The sequence below is a fragment of the Phocoena sinus genome, chromosome 6 (assembly GCF_008692025.1).
Source record: "Phocoena sinus isolate mPhoSin1 chromosome 6, mPhoSin1.pri, whole genome shotgun sequence".
Lineage (NCBI taxonomy): Eukaryota > Metazoa > Chordata > Mammalia > Artiodactyla > Phocoenidae > Phocoena > Phocoena sinus.
Genome location: NC_045768.1, coordinates 113,316,730 through 113,340,321, shown reverse-complemented (window position 1 = coordinate 113,340,321; position 23,592 = coordinate 113,316,730). Strand labels below are relative to the sequence as shown.

The 23,592-nt window shown below is 41.9% G+C and overlaps 1 protein-coding gene across 7 annotated transcripts in view; it reads left to right on the top strand.

Moving 5' to 3' along the window:
- The window catches only part of CLCN3 (chloride voltage-gated channel 3), a 97,655-nt gene that overhangs the window by 21,619 nt on the left and 52,444 nt on the right, over positions 1-23,592 (top strand). The window contains exon 1 of one of the 7 annotated variants that reach the window (XM_032634139.1): positions 21,252-21,447. The exons of 5 other annotated variants lie outside the window; for them this stretch is intronic. In XM_032634139.1, the coding sequence (XP_032490030.1) occupies positions 21,369-21,447 (79 nt within the window). In that variant the 5' untranslated portion in view covers positions 21,252-21,368. Of the gene's footprint in view, positions 1-21,251; positions 21,448-23,592 lie in introns of those variants that run through there. One more of the 7 variants, XM_032634136.1, reaches the window with a different exon arrangement.

Here is a 23,592-nt window from a genome sequence, read left to right as displayed (position 1 = left end):
AAACCCCTCTCCTCGCGCACCAGGAAACAAAGAGGGAAGAAAAAGTCTCTTGCCTCTTCGGCCGGTGCAGGCTTTTCCCCGAACTCCCTCCCGGCTAGTCGTGGTGCACTAACCCCTTCAGGCTATGTTCAAGCCGCCAACCCCAGTCCTCTCCCTGAGCTCCGTCCAAAACCAAAACCCGAGCCTCAGCTCGCAGCCCCGCCCGCCCCGGTGGGTGAGCAGCAAGCCTCTCGGGTTGGTGAGTGCCTGGTCGGCACCGATCGTCTGTGCAGGAATCTCCCCGCTTTGCCCTCCGCACCCGTCGCTGTGCACTACTCCGCGGTCCCGAAACTCCCCCCTCTGCCTCCCGCAGTCTCCGCCCGCGGAGGGGCTTCCTAGTGTGTGGAAACTTTTCCTCCTTCACAGCTCCCTCCCACTGGTGCAGGTGCCGTCCTTATTCTTTTGTCTCTGTTTTTTCTTTTGCCCTACCCAGTTACGTGGGGAGTTTCTTGCCTTTTGGGAGGTCTGAGGTCTTCTGCCAGCCTTCAGTAGGAGTTCTGTAGGAGTTGTTCCACGTGTGGATGTATTTCTGGTGTATCCGTGGGGAGGAAGGCGATCTCCGCGTCTTACTCTTCCGCCATCTTCAAGGTCCCCCCAGTTCATCGATTTCTGTTAATTCTTTATATATTTTAAACTGCATGAGACATTATTATTGTCATCTTATGTCAATGCCTATTTAGATTTTGTGGCTTTACTTTTTCCATTGCTCTTCATTCTATCCTGCATTTTCATGTTTCTGTCTGGGATAGTTATCTTTCCGCCTGAAGAACTCTCATTAGTATTTCTTTTAATTATAATCTACTAGCAATAAATTCACACAGTTACAAGCCTTTGTTTCACCTTTGTTTTTGAAGGGTATTTTTGCAGCTGTATTCCAGATCTACAGTTATCTTCTTTGAACACTTTAAAGATGTAATTTTGGTGTCATTTGCCTCCTGCTGAAAAGTCAGCTATCAGTTGTATTTTCCCCTACTCTGGCTTCTTTTAAGGCTTTTTTCTTTGTCTTTGGTTTTTCAGAAGCTTAACCATAGTGTGCCTAACTGGTTTTCTTTGTATTTATTCCGGCTGGGGTTACTAGAACTCCTGAATTGTGACTTGATTTATTTATTTACTTTTTATTTCATCTTTGGATAATTTTGACCAGTGTGTCCTCAAATACTGTTTCTGCCATCTCCCCTGCTCCCCACCTCCGCCCGACCCCTCTTTTAGGACTCCAGTCACATGTGTTACATCTTTTCACTGAGATCCTTGTGTCTCTTATGCTCTTTTCTGTATTTTCCTTTTTTCATTTGGGTATTTCAACTCATTAGGGTAAATACCAAGGGACATGATAGCTGGATCAAATGCTATGTTTAGTTTTGTGAGAAACTGCCAAACTGTCTTCCAGAGTGGCTGTGCCATTTTGCATTCCCCCCGGCAACGAATGAGCGTTCCAGTGCTCCACATCCTTGTCAGCATTTGGTGTTGTCAGTGCTCTGGGTTTGTTGCAACAGGTGTGTAGTGCTATCTCATTGTTTTCTATCAGTTTTGAATTTCAGTTATTTATCAGTCATAAAATTTCCATTTGAGTATTTTTTTCTTTTTTTTTTGGCTGCATCGGGTCTTAGTTGCGGCACGCAGGGTCTTAGTTGCGGCACGCAGGGTCTTTGTTGAGGCATGCAGGGTCTTTCGTTGTGGTGCGGGCTCTTTGTTGTGGCGCATGGGCTTCTCTCTAGCTGTGGTGCGCAGGCTTCTCTCTAGTTGTGGCGCGCAGGCTCCAGGGTGCATGGGTTCTGTAGTTTGCGGCACACAGGCTCTCTTGTTGAGGCATGCAAGCTCAGTAGTTGTGGCCCGTGGGCTTAGTTGCCCCATGGCATGTGGGATCTTAGCTCCCTGGCCAGGGATTGAACCCGCGTCCCCTGCATTGGAAGGCAGATTCTTTGACGCTGGACCACCAAGGAAGTTCCTCCATTTGATTATTTTTAAGTAGACTTCTGTATTCTGGGAGAAATTCAGTGTTTGTGTGTGTGTGTTTTTTTCCCTATTGATCACTTGTTTAAAGTCTGTGTCTTCTAATGTATGGATCACCTGTGGGTCTGTATCTTTTGCCCCTTTTTCCTCTTGGTTTTCAGTCTTTTGGCCCTGACTGTGGATGGATGGGCTTTGTAATTTTTTTACAGACTGCTGGACATTGTATACAAATAATTATAGGTGCTCTGGATGATATCTTCACTGTAGTGTATTTAGTTTTTTTTTGACAGGCAGGTAGTCTAGGATCCAATTACAATGATTCCATCAAAGATGGAGAGAATTTTCAGCCTGGTTTCAGACTTTCTGAGGGTTAGTCTATTTTGGGCTGACTTTATTTTTAGGGCACAGCGCCTTGAGGATTTTAGTAGAAAGCCTACTAAAGTGTGTTTACGAAGACTTTCTCTTTTTCGGGCCCTTAAATTCAGTTTCTGTCTCTCTGGCATTTTGAAACTGATGACAGCTCTGCTTATCATTTTAGTCTCTTAACCACTGCCGTGTTCTTGGTTTCTCAGCCTCTTGCTCACGAAGTTTAGGAATTGTAGATATTTTTAGGGAAAAGCATCATGGCATGAACTGTTCTCTTTTCTCCTGGATATTGGCCCGTTCAAGTCCACTTGCCTTGGTGGTTTTGTCTCCGTGGCCCCGTGAGATTGGCGAAAGCTCCCAGCTGGGCCTCTCAGTCACGGTGCTGCTCTGAACCAGGAAACGACTCAGGGCAAACAGTGACCAAGGCTGTTGGGTTTACCTGTTTCACTTCTTCTCTCAATGTTGGCATTTCAGGTTCTCATGCCTTGTACCTTCTCCGGCTGTTTTGTTAAATGTTCTTTGATTTAAAAACAGCAGCAGCAGTATTTTGCTGTTATTAATCATTGGCTCGCCTCATCATTGATGGAGTTTTTCCTAATTTTAATTACAAGTTATAAACCAGCTAAACACATGTATTCATAATTTGAAAAATCAGGTGAAATTTAACAGCATACCCACTTTTCTGTTTTTAAGTAGCTCCTTGGCCCTGTATGTGAAACAGAGAAGTAATGCAGGGCAGTAGAAAGACACAGGAGGACCTCGCTCTTTCTATCTTTTCACACTGCCGTCCAGTGTTGGTGGTGTCTTCGCTCATGGTTTTCCATAGGACACAGTGTCACGTAGGAAGGAAGGGGCAAGTGGGGAAGAAAGAGTCTTTTTTTTTTTTTTCTCTATCAGGGAGGACAATTTTCTAGAACACAGAACACACTCTTACGTCACTGGCCAGAAGTGGGTTACGTGACCACACCTAGACTGATCACTGACTGGGAGGCTTACTGACTGGTTAGAACAATCATGATTTGTTCCTTGCAGTTAGGCACATTACCGACCAAACAAAATTAAGGTTCTGTTAACAAGGGAGAAGTTGGAATGACCATAGGGTAAGCAACCATTAATGTTTCTCATACAGAGTCTGTCCTCTGAGTTAGCCTAGTTGAAGGTACCAGTTGTGGAATAGCGGTTGACGACAACTATCTAAGTGTCAAATTGGGTGGTACAGATTATAAATTTTACATCTCGAAAAGAGGATATTATTTCAATACCTGTTTAGAATTGTGGAGTGTTCTGGAAAGGGAGATAATGCATGAAGGCCCAGCGGTAGGAAAAGGTATTAGGTTGTGAGACAGCGAATGTCCTTGGTAGGATGGTGATACCCTTTCTTTCAGCAGAGCCGAAGTGGTTCTGTTCACAGTAGCTGGGAGAGGACAGTCCTGCGGTAGAAGTGCGGGCCTCAGCGAGACCTCCCTGCCCGGACCAAGGCAGGTGCCCAAGAAGAGAGCTCATCTCTGTGTCTGCTCTGTGTATGGAGCATGGAAGTAGACAATGGACAAGCAGTTGTGTCTTTGTGTGTGTGTGTGTGTGTGTGTGTGTGTGTGTGTGTGTGTGTGTATTATGCAGGCCTCTCACTGTTGTGGCCTCTCCCGCTGCGGAGACCAGGCTCCGGACGCGCAGGCTCAGCGGCCATGGCTCACGGGCCCAGCCGCTCCGCGGCATGTGGGATCTTCCCGGACCAGGGCACAAACCCGTGTCCCCTGCATCGGCAGGTGGGCTCTCAACCACTGCGCCACCAGGGAAGCCCCAGTTGAGTCTTAAATATTCTTTTATGACTCAATATCTCTCTAGAATACCAAACAATAATTAATCACTGGAAAGAACTGGTAGTGTTTGGCATATGTGTTGAGTAGATATCTTATGTTCATTGGCTTTCAAGTTGTAGACCTGAACTTACATCTTGGCTCTGCCAGTTACTCGCTCTGTAACCCTTGCAAGTCACTTTGCCTGAGTTTTTTCCTCTGTAACTAGCAGTGGTACTCTTTTCTCCTGTGTTCCTTCCCCTTTAGGTGTATTAGACTTTGTTCCCCCAACTTGAACAATTTCCTTTTAATTTAGCGTTCAAGTGAGATGTCAGGAACATTGCTGGTAGTATTAAAAAGAGATATAGCTCTAAAACTGAAATACGACTCTGGATTAGGATTTAGCTTGTAGAGATAAACCACTTTGGACTCCTGTGACTCCACTGGATAATTGAGTTACTTATTTGTTACATAGCTAGCCCTTGTTTTGAAAGCAAAGAGCTGGACCCAAATCTCAAAAATGAAATCAGCCTTGTCTGCTTAGAGTGAATCCTAAATAATCCAGAACACACTGTGACTAAAAAATAGAAGTTACCCTTAGTAATGACGACTAATTAGTAGTATCGAAAATCTAAGCTAGTGAAAAGCTGAAAAATTACACTTGATATGTATTTATATTAAGTATATTAAGTGAGTCACTTTAGTCTAAAATTCAGATTCTTTGGAAAATGCAAAATTTTTCATTACAAGTAGCAGGAAGAGAGTGCCAAGGTTTTGTTGTCAGAGTTGTATTCATTAAAGAGAACCATAAGGTTCTTGCTTCATTGAAGGTGAAACACACGCGCGTTCCTCTGTACAACTGAAGTGTTATTCTTAAATGTACGGCTCTCACTGGGAGTAAGAAAACTGACTGACGGGGTAAAAAGTAGAGTCGGCCACTGTTCAGCAAATTAACTCTCAACGGTTAATTCGTTTTAATGATGGTAATGAGTTTAACATTTAGATTCTTATATCCCTCTTCGTCATGTGTGAATTGTGAATAGTATGGCTTACTTGCTGTATCAGGAGTCACTCCCAGCTCTCTAGATTGTGTGTAGATGGTAGTGTCACAAACCGAGAGAGGAAGTGGGCAAGGAACGGTAGCATCCAGAGGACTCGCTCCTGATAGCTTCCGTTTCCTGTCTGTAGAGAACCTTAAACCAACTTTGGAAATACTAAATTCAAATGTCAGGTGTTATGTTTTTTTTCCAAGACCTTGAGACATATAATTACTGGGAATGGAATGCAGAGACATCACATAGATGGTTGTATTCTGTTTCACATATGTATCGCATCCTGAGCCTCAGAACTCAGAAACCACATACAGCTGCATGGGCTGAGAGGTGGATCGTTCTGTTCTAGGTCTTGTGACCCTTCCACCTCTGCTCAAACTTAACTTACCTAGGGGCTTCCCTGGTGGCGCAGTGGTTGAGAGTCCGCCTGCCGATGCAGGGGACACGGGTTCGTGCCCCAGTCCGGGAAGATCCCACATGCTGCGGAGCGGCTGGGCCCGTGAGCCATGGCCACTGAGCCTGCGTGTCCGGAGCCTGTGCTCCGCAACGGGAGAGGCCACAACGGTGAGAGGCCCGCGTACTGCAAAAAACAAAACAAAACAAACAAAAAAAACCACTTAACCTTCTGAGCTGTTACAAGAGATTCCAGCATTTTCATTTGCATATCTACTGTTAGATTTAGCTTTATTCAAAATGTTGTGATTTTGTCACATACCCTCTGGGTGGTGCGTTTGTCAGAACTGTCTCTACTAGAAATTTCAGCAGGAAAGGCCTGGCGAAGTGGATGCAGAGGGACCATGCCAGAAGCTGGCTGACCATCTACAGGATACCTCTTAGGATTTGGCCAAACCTCCCAGTCCAGGGTCCAGTCCTTTGTCCTGCTAGACACAGAAGCATGGTGTCAGCCCCAGGAAACTGTGCTGTTTCTTAGAAGTGGATTCATATTAACCAGGATCTTACATCTTGTTAGGTAAAAGTGCGAATGTATTTACAGTGAGTAATATACTAATGCTTTACTTCATTTGAAAGAAAGGACGTAAGGCAGTGTATAAAGATACACAAAATTCATTAATTAACGTAAGTATTTGAGAAGGCTGAAACAAAAGGAAAACAGGTTGAAATGACATAAAATGTAGAGATGAATGAGGCCAATGAAAACATTAGCGATATACTACTTACTTTCTGAGGGGAGACTAGGAATTTGGCTCTAAGCTTTGTAGCAGCAAGTGAAATGAGGGAACCTGTTTAGTTAAGTGATTCACAGTGTTTATGAGAGAAAAACCCAATCAGTTTCTCAGCAGAAGCTCTATTACTGATATTAAGATAATCCATTTTTGAGAAACATTATGAAGTGGTTCCTATCTATGTACTAGACTGATTTTCAAGACTTTGCTTGGAGTAAACAGCAGTGATTTTCACAGGGCTTTTGTGATAACATCCATCAGTATTGCTGACTTGAATCACAAGACCTAATTCCACAAGGGTACTGTATTATATGGTACAGGCATTGATTATTTATGATGATCTGGCAGGATCCATATGTGTATGTTAGAGTATCTTGGAATAGATGGACAGTATGAAGAGTTTCAGAAGTCATCAAGGTATATTATTATCGTGATTTTTTTTTGCTGAAGGTTTGATATATATTAGATAGCAGTGATTTTAGAATTATATTTCGGAATTATAACGGAGCTATTTACTTACATTCAGCTCGTTTTCCTTAAGAAGTTAAAAAGCCTAACAAAACCTAAGACTGAATAGAAGCCACTAGAAGGCCTCTTAATGAAAAGTGGGCAGGGTTGGGGGTCTTTGTTTTGAAAATAATTTTGTGCCTACTGGAAGTCATAGGTAAATGATTAACAGAAGGTCCAAAACTTATGTCCCATGTGACAAGATCATGATGATTGCAGCTTTGATAGATTTTAAAGGGAGTAGCTACCACAGACATTGAAAAAAAAAAGTATTCACAAAATGCCTGGCTTTGACTAATATTTAAGTATACCTTTTAAGGCAATAGTTCTCAGACCTTTTTGTTCTCAAGATCCCTTTCTATTCTTAAAAGATTTTTGAGGACCCTAACAAGCTTGTTTTTTTTTTTAAATGTAGGTTATAGCTATCCATATTTACCATATTAAAAATTAAATTTCAATCCTTTATTAATTCACTTAAAAATAACAACTCGTTATAACATTAATAACACTTTTTATGAAAAATTAGCTGTTTTCCAAAGTAAAAATAAATTGAGTGAGAAGAGCAACGTTTCCTGTTTTTGTAACTCTCTCTAATGTCTGGCTTAATAGGAAACATCTAGATTCTTAGATCTGCTTCCTCATTCAACTTCGTGTAATGTGTTGTTCAGTTGAAACCTATGAGAAATATGTAAGAAAATTTGACCTTATACAAATACATAGTTAAAGAAGAAATAATTTCATAGCCTTTGCAGATCATTGTGGATCTCCTTCTTTGATACTACACCCAAACTCGGCAGAGGGTAATTTCTTAAAGGTTAATTGCAGTGTGGTAAGTGAACCCATACTAATGAACTTTCTGTGTTGCGTTACATTAAAATCCGTTGGCCTATTTTGTGCTTTCGAATGGATCTATCACCCATGCATGCTTTTATAATATGCATTAGTCATTTGGAAATTGAGGCACTGATTTATCAGTTTGCTAGGGTTGCGGTAGCAAAGTACCACAGACTGGGTGGCTTAAACGACAGTAATTAATTTCCTCACAGTTCTGGAGGCTGAAGGTCCAAGATGGAGGTTTTGGTTGTTCGTTTCTTCTGAGGCCTCTCTCCTTTGCTTGTAAATGGCAGTCTTCTCCCTGTGTCCTCACATGGTCTGTGTATATCTGTGTCCTAATTGCTTCTTCCTTGAGGGTACTAGTCCTACTGGATTAGGCCTTGCCCCAGTGACCTTACTGAGCCTCAGTTACCTTTTTTAAAGGCCTTACCTCCAAGTCTGGTCACATTCTGAGGTGCTGGCAGCGAGGGCTTTTATCATATGCATTTGGTGGGACATGCATGGTTCAGCCCATAATTCAGATTTATGCAGATCTTGCTAATGTTCACACATTTTATTACAGAAAACCAACAAGTCACATTTTGTTGCCACCAATCCCACAATCCCATCAGAAGTCTTTAAGTGCCGGGCAGCTGTCAGGCTCACACTGGTGAATACAAGTTTTCCAAACTTTAATTTTTGCTTTTCCTCAAGAAGGAACAATTGTTCCACGGTATACTTAAAAAAGGCTTTGTGTATTCTTCCTATTAAAAGGGTGTATACTCAAGAGTTGCTATTTCGTAAAGCGAATAACCTTTACTGTTTTATGAAGGACATTTGGAAGGGAAACAGGCCTTTGTTCTCTGGTGGTGACGTGGTGGCACAGAGTACAGTGCCTGCTCGTCCATCTTGGTGCCCCTGCTTGGCTTTGTGCTGGGTGCCAGCCGTGTACCTGCTATTACTCGTGTACCATAAATACTGTAGAGTGAAAAAGACAGATGCTGTTGTGGAGGCTCACTAACCCTCCTACCCCCACTCCGAGATCCCTGGGGCCTGTAATCAGGTTACTTTACATGGTAGAAGGACTTTGCAGTTTTGAGTAAGTGAGGAGTCTTGAGATGGAGCGGTTTCTCTTGGATTAATCTGGCTAGCTCCTTGCAAGGCGGAGGCAGGAGGCTGAGTCTGAGACCCGAGGCTGGGGTACTAAGAGGAAGGGGCCGCGGCCCAACCGGAGAAGGAAGCTGAAAAGGGCAAGGGGAGAAGTCTCCCCAGGAGCCTCCAGAAGGAGCGCATCCCGACAGACACCTTGATTGTACACGCCTGACCTCGGCAGCTGGAAGAGAACACGTTTGTATTGTTTCAGACCACTCAGTTTGTGGCAGTCTGTTACAGTAGCGATAGGAAACTGGTGCAAATGTGTCATTTCAGTCATACACAAATGTGTTATTATGAAAATGTTTTAACCCCACAGACCCCCTGCAAAAGATCTTGGGCATCTCCGGGGGGGGGGGGTGGTGGTGTCTGTGGGGCACACGTGACCATACTGTGAGAATTCTGACTTAAGCCCGCTGCAAAATGCACATTGGGTGACTGAATAAGGTGACTTGCTGTGTTGTATTAGAAGCTATAAGAATGGAAGGGCTTATATAAAAAGGGTAAAATCTGTTTGTATAATGTGATCCCAGTTCTCTTAAAATACTATATACACACACATATCCCGCACAAATTTGGAGGGAGATACACCAAAATAATTATTTTTTCCCCTGGGTGATGGATTTTCTTTTTTAAATGCTTTGCAGTGTTTTCCAAATTGTCACCAATTTGTCTTCAGATTTATAAAACTGAGCCAAAACTTCCAACTCACTATAAGGTGTATTTGTCAATGTAGGAAGATAGAACATATTTCATGAATAGTTTAACTTGCTTTATAACTTAAAATTTAGCCATGTGGCAAATGGGCCTTCTTTGGTTCTCTTGTGCTGGGCGTTGTAAATGTCAGGTTGGGGCTTGTGCCTGGCCGGCATATCTCCAGGTCTTTGAATATGTTTCCTCTGCCTGTAATACCAGTTAGTACCGTGCTTTGCTTCTCAGGTTACACCTCACGCCCCTAGAAGGCCTTCCCTGACTTCTCAGGTTCAGCTTAGGGGCCTCTCCTGTGTTGTGAACTGTGTTGCTTCTGTCGTATGTTTGCTTTCCTGACTTTTCTTATTTGCTTTGGTTGTAACTTGCCTTCCTCCTAGACTAAGCCCACTATCTTTCTGTCTAATTATCCTACTAATTTGTGTTGGCCTGTAAGCCATTAGTTTTTCTGTCTGCATTGTTCTGTTTAGAGCCGATCCATTATGTACTGGTGACGTATCTGAACTCTTGATGAGCAATCTTATTTTCCTTATTTCTGAATCTTGTGGGGCTGGGATATTAGTGAACCGTGGACAGCCACGGATGTTGTTTATTTCATCCTCCCTTCTTACAGTGTTTAATATATTGGCATACATCCAGTAGAAGCTTGTTAAAAGTTTGCTACTTTATAAAATATTCATCTGTTTAACATATTAGCTAGTCTTATTTTATAGTGTTTAGGAGTCTTTTTTCCTTTTTATTTATTGAACGAATATTGGTGTATTGAGAAAAGTTTTGGTTTAACTGGACATCTATGAAACCAGTAGGATATTCAGTGGAGTGGTGGGAACTGTCATTCACCCATGTTGTTACAGGTGTATTGCACAGGGGCCCAAAGTGGCAGTGTCATCGTCATCCAGGAGGGAAAAGGCACAGGATGGAATATACTGTCTGTGTTACATCCAGCTCCCTGACGGTCGTCACTGTCATCACTTCTGTTTCTAATTTTTCTCATCTGAAAAATGAAGACAAAATATCAAATCTATTCTACCCACCCAACTCAGATTAGTTTTGAAAACAAAATAGAAGAATATAGTAAAAGAAATGGTGCAAATGTTGCTGTTATACCTGAGAGTCCTTGGTGGCAATTTTGGCTTGGGTGCTCAAAGGTTAAACTTACTTATACTTAGTGTAGCCATTAAACAGATTACATCATGACATTCACATAGATTATCCTGGGTTCACAATAATCTTATATGGTTAACTTCAGGGCTTAGTGATGACTTGGCGTGCCTTGGAGAAATGCTAATTCTAGACCCGGGGCAGGGAAAATACAAGATGAGCCCAGGGTATGTGTAGTACCAGAGGAAGGAAGTGCTCAAAAACAGAAAGATGAAGGTGTGTCAAAGGAACGCTGGAACCAACCTGAGAGAGTACCTAGTGACCAAACCTGGAACCATTTGAGCAAAAACCAGTAAGGTAGAATTGGATTATAAGTAAAGTGTAAGATAAATACAAGTGAGTACATATACATACAAATAAATAAATGGGGGGGAAAAGACAAGTCTCCCATGTAGAATTACAAATAATTTATGTAGCTATTCCACCCTCATGGAGGAGGAGCTTAACTCCCACCTCCTCCTTTGAGGGTGGGCTAGACTTAGTGACTTACTTCCAAAGAATGGAGGAGGGGAAAATGATAACTGAGTACTGGATGTTCCCACCAGTACTGAGGCCATATGGATGTCACATACCCCCAGTACGTGACGAGAAGGGCACTTGCCTTTGTGATATTCTTTCCAAAGACCCATAACCCCAGTCTAAGCACAAAAGAAACAATAGACAAAGCTAGACTGAGGGCATGTTTTGCAGGACAGGGTCATGAAAAACAAGGAAAGACTGAGAAACTGTCAAGACGAGAGGAGTGGAGGGAGATGCATTGACTAAATGCAATGTGGTGCCCTGGATGGGACCCTGGAATAGAGACAGGACAGTAACAGAGAAGCTGGTGAGCCAGATAATGTCTGGGCTTGACTTAGTGGTAATGTACCAATGTCGGTTTCTTAGCTGAGCAAAATGTGCCCTGGACACATAAGATGTTAACAGCCTGGGAAACTGAGTGAGAGGGATTCGGGACCTCTTTGTACAATCTTTGCAACTTTTTTTTTATAAATCTAAAATTAGTCCCCATATGGGAACATATGTATATGTATAGCTGATTCACTTTGTTATAAAGCAGAAACTAACACACCATTGTAAAGCAATTATACCCCAATAAAGATGTTTAAAAAAAAAAAAAAAAAAAAAAAAAAAATAAAATCAGTCCAAAGTAATGTTTATTGTAAAATATGGGTAGGAAAGAATTAACTTGTGAATAATAAAAGCAAATGTGCTTATTGCAGAAGATGTGAATGAGAAAAGGTAGTAAATTGAGATCACTTGTAACCCTACTACCCATGGATAGCTGATTGTTTTCGTATCTTTTTTCTAGACTTAATTCTATGTATAATCCATTCAGCAAATAATTCTTAGCCTCCTTTATGGGCCAGGCACCATGCCAGGAGCTCGGGATAGAGCAGCAAACAAGAATGACGTCTCTCTCATGGAGTCTGTGCTCTACTGGGAGAGAGCGAGCGCCGTTAAAATAAATGATAATCCCACAAGAACCAGTTACAGTGGTGTTGTGGGAAATGCTGTAAAGAAGCAGTACGGGCGTGAGGACATGTGGTGGGGGGGAATCTAAGATGCACCATTGGAGTCGAGAACTGAAAAATGAGGGGTCGGGCAGGTGAGGGAGGGTGGAGTGGGGGCCCTGGGAGTTCAGGTACAGGTGCAGGTACAGGCGGGGGACCCTCAGGGAGGAAGGAGTTAGGAGCTAGAGGCGGGAGGGGCTGAGGCTGAAGAGGTAGTTAAGCGAGGTTGAAATCCTGCATTTTAAGGTTTGGGCACTTTTTCCTAAAGAGTGATGGGCGAGTAATATGTTAGTAATTTTAGAAGATTATTCGGCTGCCGTGTGAGCAGGTGGGTTGGAAGGTAGTGAGAGCAGGGAGGTAAGTGTGGTAGGTCAAAGGGAGGTGATGGTTCTCTGAGGGGCAGAGTGACAGATGGAGAGCAGACGGATTCAGTATAGCTTCTGAGGTGAAATCAGGCAGACGTGCTGATTGTTTGGATGTGGTTTTGGGGGTGAAAGGAAAGTTGAGTGTTCTGTATTCCTAGCGCATGAAGCTGGTAATGCCATGAATGAGGCGGGACCTTTTTCCGTTAATATTAAAAGCATTGCCTTATGTTACAAAAGCTTACCTTAATAATTTTTAATGGTTGCATAATATTTGAATACATGAATGTATTCTAAATTCCTAGCAAAAGTTACTGGGAGGAAGGCATTTATTAATAGCTGTTTATGTGTAGTGAATACAGTGGTTTGCAAATGGATGGTAGGATTGTTGCTAAAGGCTCTAAATGCTGCTAAGACAGTTGGAGCTGGTCGCTTCCTATGAATAAGAATAATGAAGTTCTTTGATGTCAGCTGCAGGTAGAAAACATTAATAAAGTAAGCCAAGAGTAATCTTTTAGTGAACTCAGTTCCTTGCATGGACATTTGTAAGCAAAAACAAATTGCTGATAGTGTAAAGTTGTGGTATAGCTCAGAAATCCAAGAAATGTATTCTGAGTTAGGATAATCTGACTTTGCTACAGGCTTTCAGAGGTTACGTTTGTTCATGATGTCATCAGTAGGTGACAAGTTGATTTTAGTTTCATCGGGCATCTACCTATGACATTGGTGGCATGGTCCTAATGAGTGAGGCATTTGGCCCTAAAGTTGAATTTGGCAACATAAATTCAGCCCTTTAAAAAACATGAAATGGTTACATTGTGAATCCTCAGTAAAGGGTTTTTTAGAAATTCTTAAAATCAAATTAATAAAACACTGCCACTACCATTTAATGGTTATCTGTCAGCAGAAGGTCAGACCTCTTTCAAACAGTCTACTCAGAATTATTTTTAGAAATGAGCAAATAATTCTAGGGTTCATCTGATACTTATTCTGAGCAATGTTCTTAATACATATGACACCCTTCACATTCTGTTGACAACTACCTTGTAAACATTTTCTGCACCTGTATTTCCTACTTAATACGTGTGGAGTAGGGGACTTCGCAAATTTGTGTGCTTGGATAAGGGTTAGGTCACACATTTAGGGAGAACTAACCCAGAAGTGCTGTAATTCAAGATGTTACTAATGAACTAGGAACAAGAACTTGGTATTGTAAAGTGGTGCCTTGGTGAAATTAGCCTAAAATACCAATGGAAAGCCGATCAAATACTGGTTGGATATCCTCAGGAAGGTCATTGGAAAGAAGTGAGCTTAGTTTTGATTTTCATATATAGAGCCTGAGGATTTGTACCTCAAATGTCACCTGTAATGGTTGTCTTGCTCCACAAAAAGAAGTCCATAGAAAGTTAACTAAAATTACTCGGTCAATGAATAATTGTTTGGTACATGTACTCTACCCCTCTTACCCTAATGTCATGATGTAATGAATTGACTTTGTTCCTGTGCACGTAGAGCGTTACTTATGAACTGTTCTTGGGAGAATTGAGAAAATAGTCGGTTAAATCCCGTTTTGTGTTGTGGTTCCAGTTAAAAATTTCAGTTGAAAAAGGCTTCAGGAGTTATGAACTAAGCCTATAAAATCATCAGCTGAAGTAAATACATAAAATCGTAGGGAGTCTGTGGACCTGTTTAAACAGTTCTAAAACACTATCATTTAGAGGAAGTTCTTTGGAAGAGTCTGTGCTTAGAACAAGTGAAAGTCAGTGTAGATACTTATGAACCTTTTATCTGTAACTGATTGACACTGTAAATAAGATTTGACTAGAGGGGTTTAGGATAGGGAAGAAAAAAAGAATAATAAATCCACACTAAATGTTAGTAGAATTAGAGATATTTAGGATAAATTTCTAACTTTTCAGACTTTTGAATTGTGAGGTATAACACACATCAGAAAAATGCGTAAAGCATACTTCTGCAGCTTAATGAATTATTACAAGGCAAGCACCTTTGCAACCCACTCAGGTTAAGAAAATAAAGGATTACTGTACTCCAGAAGCTTGCTGATCACAACCCCTTCCCTTTCCCTAGAGATAAATACTGTTTTCTCTTTGTCTAGTCACCTTTTAAACTTTACTTTATGGTTTGAGCATCTAAGTATGCATCAATGGGATTATAATTTAGCTTTGCCCTGTTTTTGAAGGTTAAATAAATGGAATCATACAGTAAAATTTTTTTCCTTGCTTTTTTAAAAAAATTAATTTATTTATTTTTGGCTGTGTTGGGTCTTCGTTGCTGCGCTTGGGCTTTCTCTAGTTGCGGCGAGTGGGGACTACTCTTCGTTGCGGTGTGCGGGCTTCTCATTGCGGTGGCTTCTCCTGTTGCGGAGCACGGGCTTTAGGCGTGTGGACTTCAGTAGTTGCGGCACATGGGCTCAGTAGTTGTGGCTCATAGGCTCTAGAGCGCAGGCTCAGTAGTTGTGGTGCTTGGGCTTAGTTGCTCTGCAGCATGTGGGATCTTCCTGGACCAGGGCTCGAACCCATGTCCCCTGCATTGGCAGGCATTCTTAACCACTGCGCCACCAGGGAAGCCCCGTTTCTTGCTTTTATGCAGCATGATTTTGAAGAATCTTCTTTGCTGCAAGTAGTAGCGTTTATGATGTTGTTCTAGACTATATCATTCTTTTTTATAAATACACCACAGTATACCTACTCATTTTACTACTGATGGATCATTGAGTTCTTAACAGCTTTTGGTGGGTACAGACAGTGCTATTTTGAATGCTATCCATGTATCCTAGTGGGTATGTGCACAAATTTCACTGGTCTGGGTGTGAACTTGTTGGGTTGTAGGCTATGTTCTCCATGGTGGTGTTCTACTTTACACTCTGGTAAGCATGTATGAGGGCTTCCCTGGCTCCACATTCACCGACCACTTAATGATGTCCGACTTTTAAGTTTGTCCATCTGCTGGCTAGGTTATGGATTCTGATTGTGGTTTTAACTTGCATTTCCTTGGTAGCCAAAGAGATTCAGCATCTTGTCATGCTGATGAGCCATTTGAAAAAATTTTTGAAGTACCTATTCAAGTCATTTGTTGATTTTTCTATTGCCATATCTGTCTTAGAGGTATGTAAATGTTATTTATTTCCTATAAACAAGCTTTTTGTTAAATGTGTTGTAAATATCTTTTATTCTGTGGGTGGTATTTCACTCTCTGTCTTGGTCTGTTTGGGCTGCTATAACAAAAATACCACAGACTGGGTAGCTTCAACAACAGACATTGATTTCTCACAGTTCTAGAGGCCGGGAGTCTAAGATTGAGGCACTGGCTGACTCCATGTCTGGTGAGAAGGAGCTGCTTCTGGTTCATAGTCTGCCATCTTTTTCTGTGTCCTCTAGGGAACTCTTTGGGGTTTCTGTTATAAGGGCACTAACCCTATTCACGAGGCTCCACCTTCATGATCCAGTCACCTCCAAATACCACTACATTGGGGATTCAATATATAAAATTTTTAGTTTTCAATATATAAATTTTGGTGGGGGCTTCCCTGGTGGCGCAGTGGTTGAGAGCCCCGGTCCGGGAAGATCCCACATGCCGCGGAGCAGCTGGGCCCGTGAGGCATGGCTGCTGAGCCTGCGCGTCCGGAGCCTGTGCTCCGCGATGGGAGAGGCCACAGCAGTGAGAGGCCCGTGTACCGCAAAAAATAAATAAATAAATAAATTTTGATGGGATACAAACATTCAGTCTATAACATTCTCCTAATGGACAGACTATGAACAGATGTTCTTAATTGTAATGTGGTCCTGTGTCATAATCTTTTGTGTTACGGCTAATGCTTTTTGTCATTAGAAAAATTTCCCTACCCTGAGGTCATGAAGATATTTTCCCCTATTATTTTGTAAGAGCTTTATTTGCCTCTCACATTCAAGTCTATCTGAGTGATTTTTGTGGGTGTGTATGGATAAGGGTGTATTTAATTTTTTTTTTCATGGAGGTAGCCCGTGGTACCAATGCTACTTACTAAAAAAAAAATTTTCTTACCCACTTTTTTATAGAGCCACCTCTGATATATATCAAGGGTCATAGGTAAAGGAGGGTCTATTTCTAGACTCCCTATTCTGTACTGTTGGTTATTTTTCTAGCTTTATGTCAAAAGCACTCTGTTTTAATCACTCTAACTTTATAAACAGTCTCAGTTTCTGGTAAAGCAAGTCCTCTCACCTTATCTTTAAGTGTCTTAATTATTCCTGGGCCTTTTCATTTCCATGTAAATTTTAGCTGAGTTTGTCCCAGAAACTCCTGTTGGGGTTTTGTTTTGTTTTTAAATTGAAGTATAGTTGATTTACAGTATTGTGTTAGTTCCTGTTTTTTTTTTTTTTTTTCCTGTGGTACGCGGGCCTCTCACTGTTGTGGCCTCTCCCGTTGCGGAGCACAGGCTCCGGACGCGCAGGCTCAGTGGCCATGGCTCACGGGCCCAGCCACTCCACGGCATGTGGGATCTTCCTAGACCTGGGCACGAACCCGTGTCCCCTGCATCGGCAGGCGGACTCTCAACCACTATGCCACCAGGGAAGCCCTGCAAGTCTTTTTTTAAAGGAATTAAAAAAAAAAAAAAAAAAAAAAAAAAGGAGCATGCAAATCCTAACCCAAAGAACATTGAGCCAAGTTCTGCATTGGGTCTGTTTTATACTCTTCAACTCTGGGTTGCTGTTTTTCTCTATATATTGCATTATGTATGTCTAAAAGATAATAATTCTTTTAAAGGCTATTACATCTAAAAAATAAATAATTCCTTGTAATCAATGATCTTGTCTATTTCACATTTCCCCAATTGTTTCATAAAAAATTGTACATTGAAACTGGTTGATATATCTTTTAAATCCTTAAAAAAAATTCTATAGGGCTCCCCTTCCCTTTTTTTTTTTTCTTACTGTGTATTTGTTGAAGAAACGAACAGATCAGGTCATTTGTTTCCCATTTTGAGTTTTCCTGATTGTGTTCCTGAGCTGTCATTTAACATGTTTCTCTGTTTCCTCTGTAAATTGGTAGTTAGATCTAAAGATAAAAAACATTTTTGTTTTTTATTTTTTAAGCACTTCTAATGTTGTAGATTTCTTGGATCATGTGGGTTCAGAGGGGCTTGAAGGTTGAACATTACATATAGTTATGTATGTGTAGTTATAGTGCCTGGTTATAATCATATAATCATGCCCTGTGCCTCCCTGATTGTCACACCTCCAGAATCCCACATCAGTTTGAGGTTAGAATGGAGGGTGTATTTGGAAGTAGAAGTACCTCCGCCTTTTGAAATTCTAAGTCCTTTTTTATGCAGAGCTTCTGTCCCGCGTGTGGACTAAAAAAAAAAAAAAAAAACCGCAGTGTGAGAGTTGTGAGTTAAGTTTTATTTGGGGCAAAATGAGGACTATAGCCCGGGAGACAGCATTTCAGAGAGCTCTGAGAAAGTGCTCCGAAGAGGCTGGGGTCAAGGTCAGTATATATGTGATTGTGGCGAACAGGGAGTACATGCAGTCAAGCACGTATTTTTTGCAGAAGGTTTCTGCTAGTCACGAGGAGCAGACATCACCAAGAAAGATTTTAGTGCTTTTCTAGATACGAGGAGATACAAGAATTGGGCTCATAAAATCTTTTCCTAAAACTATCTATCTGAAGACCTGTTCTGCCTGTTTTCCCCAGAGCCTGGAGTGCCTGCCTCCTTCCTGCTCTCCACCCTGAACTCCTCTCAGGGGGTGCTGAAGGCCAGCAGCCGCAGCGGGTCAGGATTTGATCCTTGTAGAGGTAGATGGCAAGTGCCAATTTGTAGGTGACATGAGCATTCCCCTGCCCTGCACCACAGCCGTGCCTAGGAGTTCTTGAATGTGTCTTCTGCTCTCTTTAACTGTAATTCAGCTTCTTAGTCTGATAATACCTAATCTGTGTCGAAGTCCTCTTTGGCCACACCTTCCAGTTTACCTCTTCCCTTTCTAAAGTGTAATTGGAAAGCACCTTAGCCTGAATAATAATTCTTTTACTTTAGGAGAAAGTGGCAGCCATGGACCCCATAAGCATGAGAAATGTGTTCATTTCTGCAATTTTTTTAATTTTCAGATTTATCATTACAAAAGTAATCATTTATTTCAAAATTAAGTAATTGTTTAAAATTTTTAAACAATGTAGAACTTTATATAAAGTGAAAACTGAATGTACCATCATCCTCCCCACTTCCACCCCATTACTTCCTCAGTGATAACTGTTAAGTTTGGTATATCTCATTTGAAACTTAACTCTATACAGATACATGACATATTATATATACATGCATACATATACAAATGTTTTGTTCTTTAAAAATATTCAAAACTTTTTACTTATGCTACAAAACTTTTATCTATGCAACACTGTCAATGTATTTTATAGGGGAGGTATTCTTCCCCTTCTAGTTAGTGTTAGCTAGCTGTCATTTTCATTTTTCCTGTATGACCAAGTTGTAAATCAGGAAAAACAGGTTAAGAGAGTGCCTACAAATTACCAAGAAAACTTGTAGATAGCTTTTCATTTTATAAAAAGGCACGGTAGAGGGCTTGCCTGGTGGCGCAGTGGTTGAGAGTCCGCCTGCCAATGCAGGCAACACGGGTTCGTGCCCCGGTCCGGGAAGATTGCACATGCCGCGGATCAGCTGGGCCCGTGAGCCATGGCCGCTGAGCCTGCGCGTCCGGAGCCTGTGCTCCGCAACGGGAGAGGCCACAACAGTGAGAGGCCCACGTACCGCAAAAAAAAAAAAAAAAAAAAGGCATGGTAGGATGTAAGTAGTATAAAAATTAAATTATTTATAAATGCCATATAGCATATATTTTTTAAAAGTCTTATACTAGTAGAACTTAACACACCAAAGTACCAAAAAGGACCAAATTTATACTTAATTTAGCAAAGTTAGCTCTTTGTTTAAAAGTTCGCTTTCCTTGTTTAAAAAAATCATTTCGGGGCTTCCCTGGTGGCGCAGTGGTTGGGAGTACGCCTGCCGATGCAGGGGACACGGGTTCGTGGCCCAGTCTGGGAAGATCCCACATGCCGCGGAAAGGCTGGGCCCATGAGCCATGGCCGCTGAGCCTGCACGTCCGGAGCCTGTGCTCCGCAACGGGAGAGGCCACAGCAGTGAGAGGCCCGCGTACCACCACCAACAACAACAAAAAATCATTTTGGGTGGTTGGGGGCTCGGACGGGACAGGGTCGTGCCAGGGCGGGGGGGGGGACGGGGGGGAGGGTGGAGTTGCTGGGCTCTGACGCCTTTCTCCATGCAGAAAAAGGAAAAAAATCATTTCCAAGAAAATTGGAAAAATACAGAAAATGGAGAAAGCCACCCATGGTCATTTCATAAATGTTAATAGCCAGAATCAGAATTAGATGGAATAGTCCTATGGCAGTAACTAGTCTATATTCCTTTCCCAGAACCTTTTCTCCCAAATCCCAGGTGGGATTTTATGAGAAAGTATGTCTTTCTGAGGTTCAAACTTTTTGAAATATAAAAACTTTATTTAATCTAAGTTTTACAAAGTTCCCAAATAACTAAGATGTACTAGACGAATACAATTTCTCTCTTTACTGCCATCTGAGCCCTCTCTTGCCTTCTCTTGCCCCCAATTCTCATATAAAATCATTGAATTGGAGTAGACCTTAGGGTTGGCTCATTCAGTACTTAGGAAAACAAATTTTACAAAGCCTCTGAGTCCTGTGGAACTGCTTCTAGTGAATAGCACAGTTTTGATTAGTGGCATCGTCCCGCCATAGCTATTTCAGAAGGAGAATCTCCTATTGTAATCACCTGAGAGGCAGCTGTAAAAGTTTGAACTCAGCTTAAATGAGCATCAGCTTTTTTTTCCTTTTGGTTGGAATGAGTTTGAAACAAAGAGTTCCTTTATTTCTGAATTTCATAAAATGTCTAGCAAAGAGACAGAGTGCACTTCGAGACATATTTCACTAAAAGCCTTTTTATTTTATTTATTTTTTAGCACAACAAAAATCTTTGTGAGGTAGGAAAAGAAGTCAGGAGAGAGGAAATCTCCCACCCAGTACATACATCTCTTTTTGCAGTTTCACAACTAGCCAAGTTATTTACTTAAGATGTTACGTTTCTTTCTCCTCAAACCTGGAATGTCTTACTAGCCAGTTCCTTGAAGGAAGGAAATAAGAGGCTGCTGAAGGGGATTAGTACCGATCCAGTTACTGAAATTTTGAATTCACAGTAGAAGTCCGCATTAGTACATTTTAGATAATTAGGAATAGGCTTTTAAACCTAAGTTTCCTGAAGCCTTTGGTATCTTCTAGGTCTTTATGATTCACGTGACGTTACCACCTACAAATTAGTATATTTTTACTGTAAAATCACACGGCCTTATTAGTGTCGCTCGCATGTATCTCCATTAGGAGTGAAAAGGTTCATGCGTTTTGGACACGCAGAATTTCCGTTCAGAGCTCTCTGTTGGAAACCGAGAAGTACGGTTTCTGTCGCCGTCCTGTGGTTGCCCCATTGCTGTGGAAGCTGTTTGGTCTGTCACCCCCGGGCTTAGTCACCGTCACACGTAGCAGGGCCTGCTTGATGGGGAGGCGAGCCCGTCGCTCTGGCAACCGTGGCACCTTGGTGACGTCAGCCCGCGGGGCTGCGCGCGCCGACCGGTCGGGCATGGCGGCTGCCCAGCCTGCTGCGGCGGGGCTGCGGGGCGCGCGCGGGCGGTGAGCTCGCGAGCTTTCCCTCCGTTGTTTTTTGCGGACCTCCGCCATGGACGCCGCCTCCGACCCCTACCTGCCCTACGACGGGGGAGGAGACTGCATCCCCCTGCGGGAACTGCACAGGCGAGGTAATGCGGGCGGGCGGCGGGGCTGCTCCCGGGCCGAGGGTTCGAGGGCCTTGGAGGGTCCCGGTCCGGCTGTTCCCTGCGTGCGCATCGCGGCCGCCGTCACAGCGCGCCCCGGTCCTGCTGGGTGCCGCGGGCAGTGGCGCTTCTCCACCTTACTTCACACCGCGAAATCCGGTGCGTGTCCCCGTGCCATTGGATTTCAGCTGCTGCCGGTTACCGTGGAGCCCCTGCACCGTAACGTCAATTCCTAGGAGAAGCTCTTACCTGCCTTTTAGAACACTTTCAAATGGCAGTAGAGAGGAACACTGTTTTATACGAATATTTTTATTTAGCATGCATTCAGCTGATTAACTACATTGTCTTCCACAGGTATCTGGTAAAAATTTATATGATAAAAACATATGGGATCATTTTTACACATCAGAAAAAATAAGAGTCAGTAGTTTGTAAAAGCCAGAAAAGCGCCCAGCATTCATTTAAGTCTTTCGGTAGGCACTGCCAGAAATGGTTACATGTTAATTAAACTGCCCTTTTTTCATTTTTCATAAACTGATTATTCTGGAAATAGACTGGCAGTTCTAGAAGAAAAACTGAACCTCAAGAAAAATCTCTTAGCTAGATGACTTCATTTATGAGCCACATTCGTTTGAATTTCCTGCATGATATTATGAACCCCTTTTGTGAGCAGGGAAGTCATGATTTTCCTGAGCATATTTAGCCTCTTATTTAAAACATAGTTTGTATTCTGATAACACCTTTCTTTAGTATTAAGTTCCATTAGGATGAAAAATGGTAATATGTTTAACACATACTTATTGGTTGGCTTGTGTCTTCTAGACAATATTTTAGGCTCTGAACAGTTGTAACATTATATATCCCATAGTATTCTGTTGTTAGGAAAAGCGTGCTTTTCAGATTTTGAGAAAAACTATATGAAGATCATGTTATATATTGTGCTTTCTCTTAGTTACCTTTTTAGTAAAATATACATATATATGTATATATAAATTATTTTAGAACATTTGGGGAAATACCTAAAAGCATAAAGAAGAAAATTAAATTTTCTCATAATCTTAGCACCTAGAATTGTTGGGTTTGTTTGTTTTTCCAGCTCTAATGTGTTCCTGTGCTTTCCTTTTTTTCTGTGTTCCCATCATGCCTTTTCTGGTAGGGATTTCTTTAAACAGGAAGCAACCTGAATGAATGGTGACTGTTCAGATGTCACAGTATTTGCTAATCAGTAATTAAACTGTGTTTTCTTTGAGCTGTTTCAACCTCCGTTTGTTGATTTATAACAAACCAGAAGACCTGGGGTTGGGAAATTTAAATTCCCAGTGTTAGCCGTGGCAATCTTTGACATGACTTGGCATATGGACCCCACCTCTGTATAAGGTGTGCAAGTAATAAGAAGTAAGCCAAAGCTTATGTGCGAGTAGGCATGGTTCCTGGTTTGATTATTACTAAACTAGAAGCTTTTGGCTTCTATTATATTTTTATAAATAGTCCTTTAGGAACCTTGCTTAAGGTCTAAGTCAGTCCCACTCTTGGCAGCTCAGACGGGTTCCTTATCCTTTGACAAGACCTTCCTCAGCCAACCTAAGCCGTTTTGTTTGAGAGTAACACTGTGTCTTTGTAGTACAGGTCAGTTGGTTATTAGGCTCACTTGACCGTTCTGTAGCATCCTAGCATCTGTGGGTAAGAGGTTATTTGTGTTCCATAATTTATGACCTTTTCTGGCCATGGGTCAAAACAAAGGAACTGGAGATGTGGAGACAAGCAGTTAACATGAATCAAGAAAAAGAATCAGCTTCCCTGTAAGGACAAAATTGCAATGACTAGAAATATCTCTTGGGGCTGGAAAAGAGCGAAGAGGCAGATAACCCAAGTATAAAATTGTAAAGGATATCAGTGAAGGAAATAGACTGTTTACTGAATCCCTGAGTGCTAGGGTTAGGAATTACCTTTGTGGATAAATTAAATTTAATGCTCCTTGTCCAGGCAAGATGGTAAATATGACAGTTCCCACTTAAGTGAGTAATACAGAAACTAGAAATGGATGTAGATTAAAAAGAGAATTAAGGCTTCCCTGGTGGCACAATGGTTAAGAATCCACCTGCCAATGCAGGGGACACGGGTTCGAGCCCT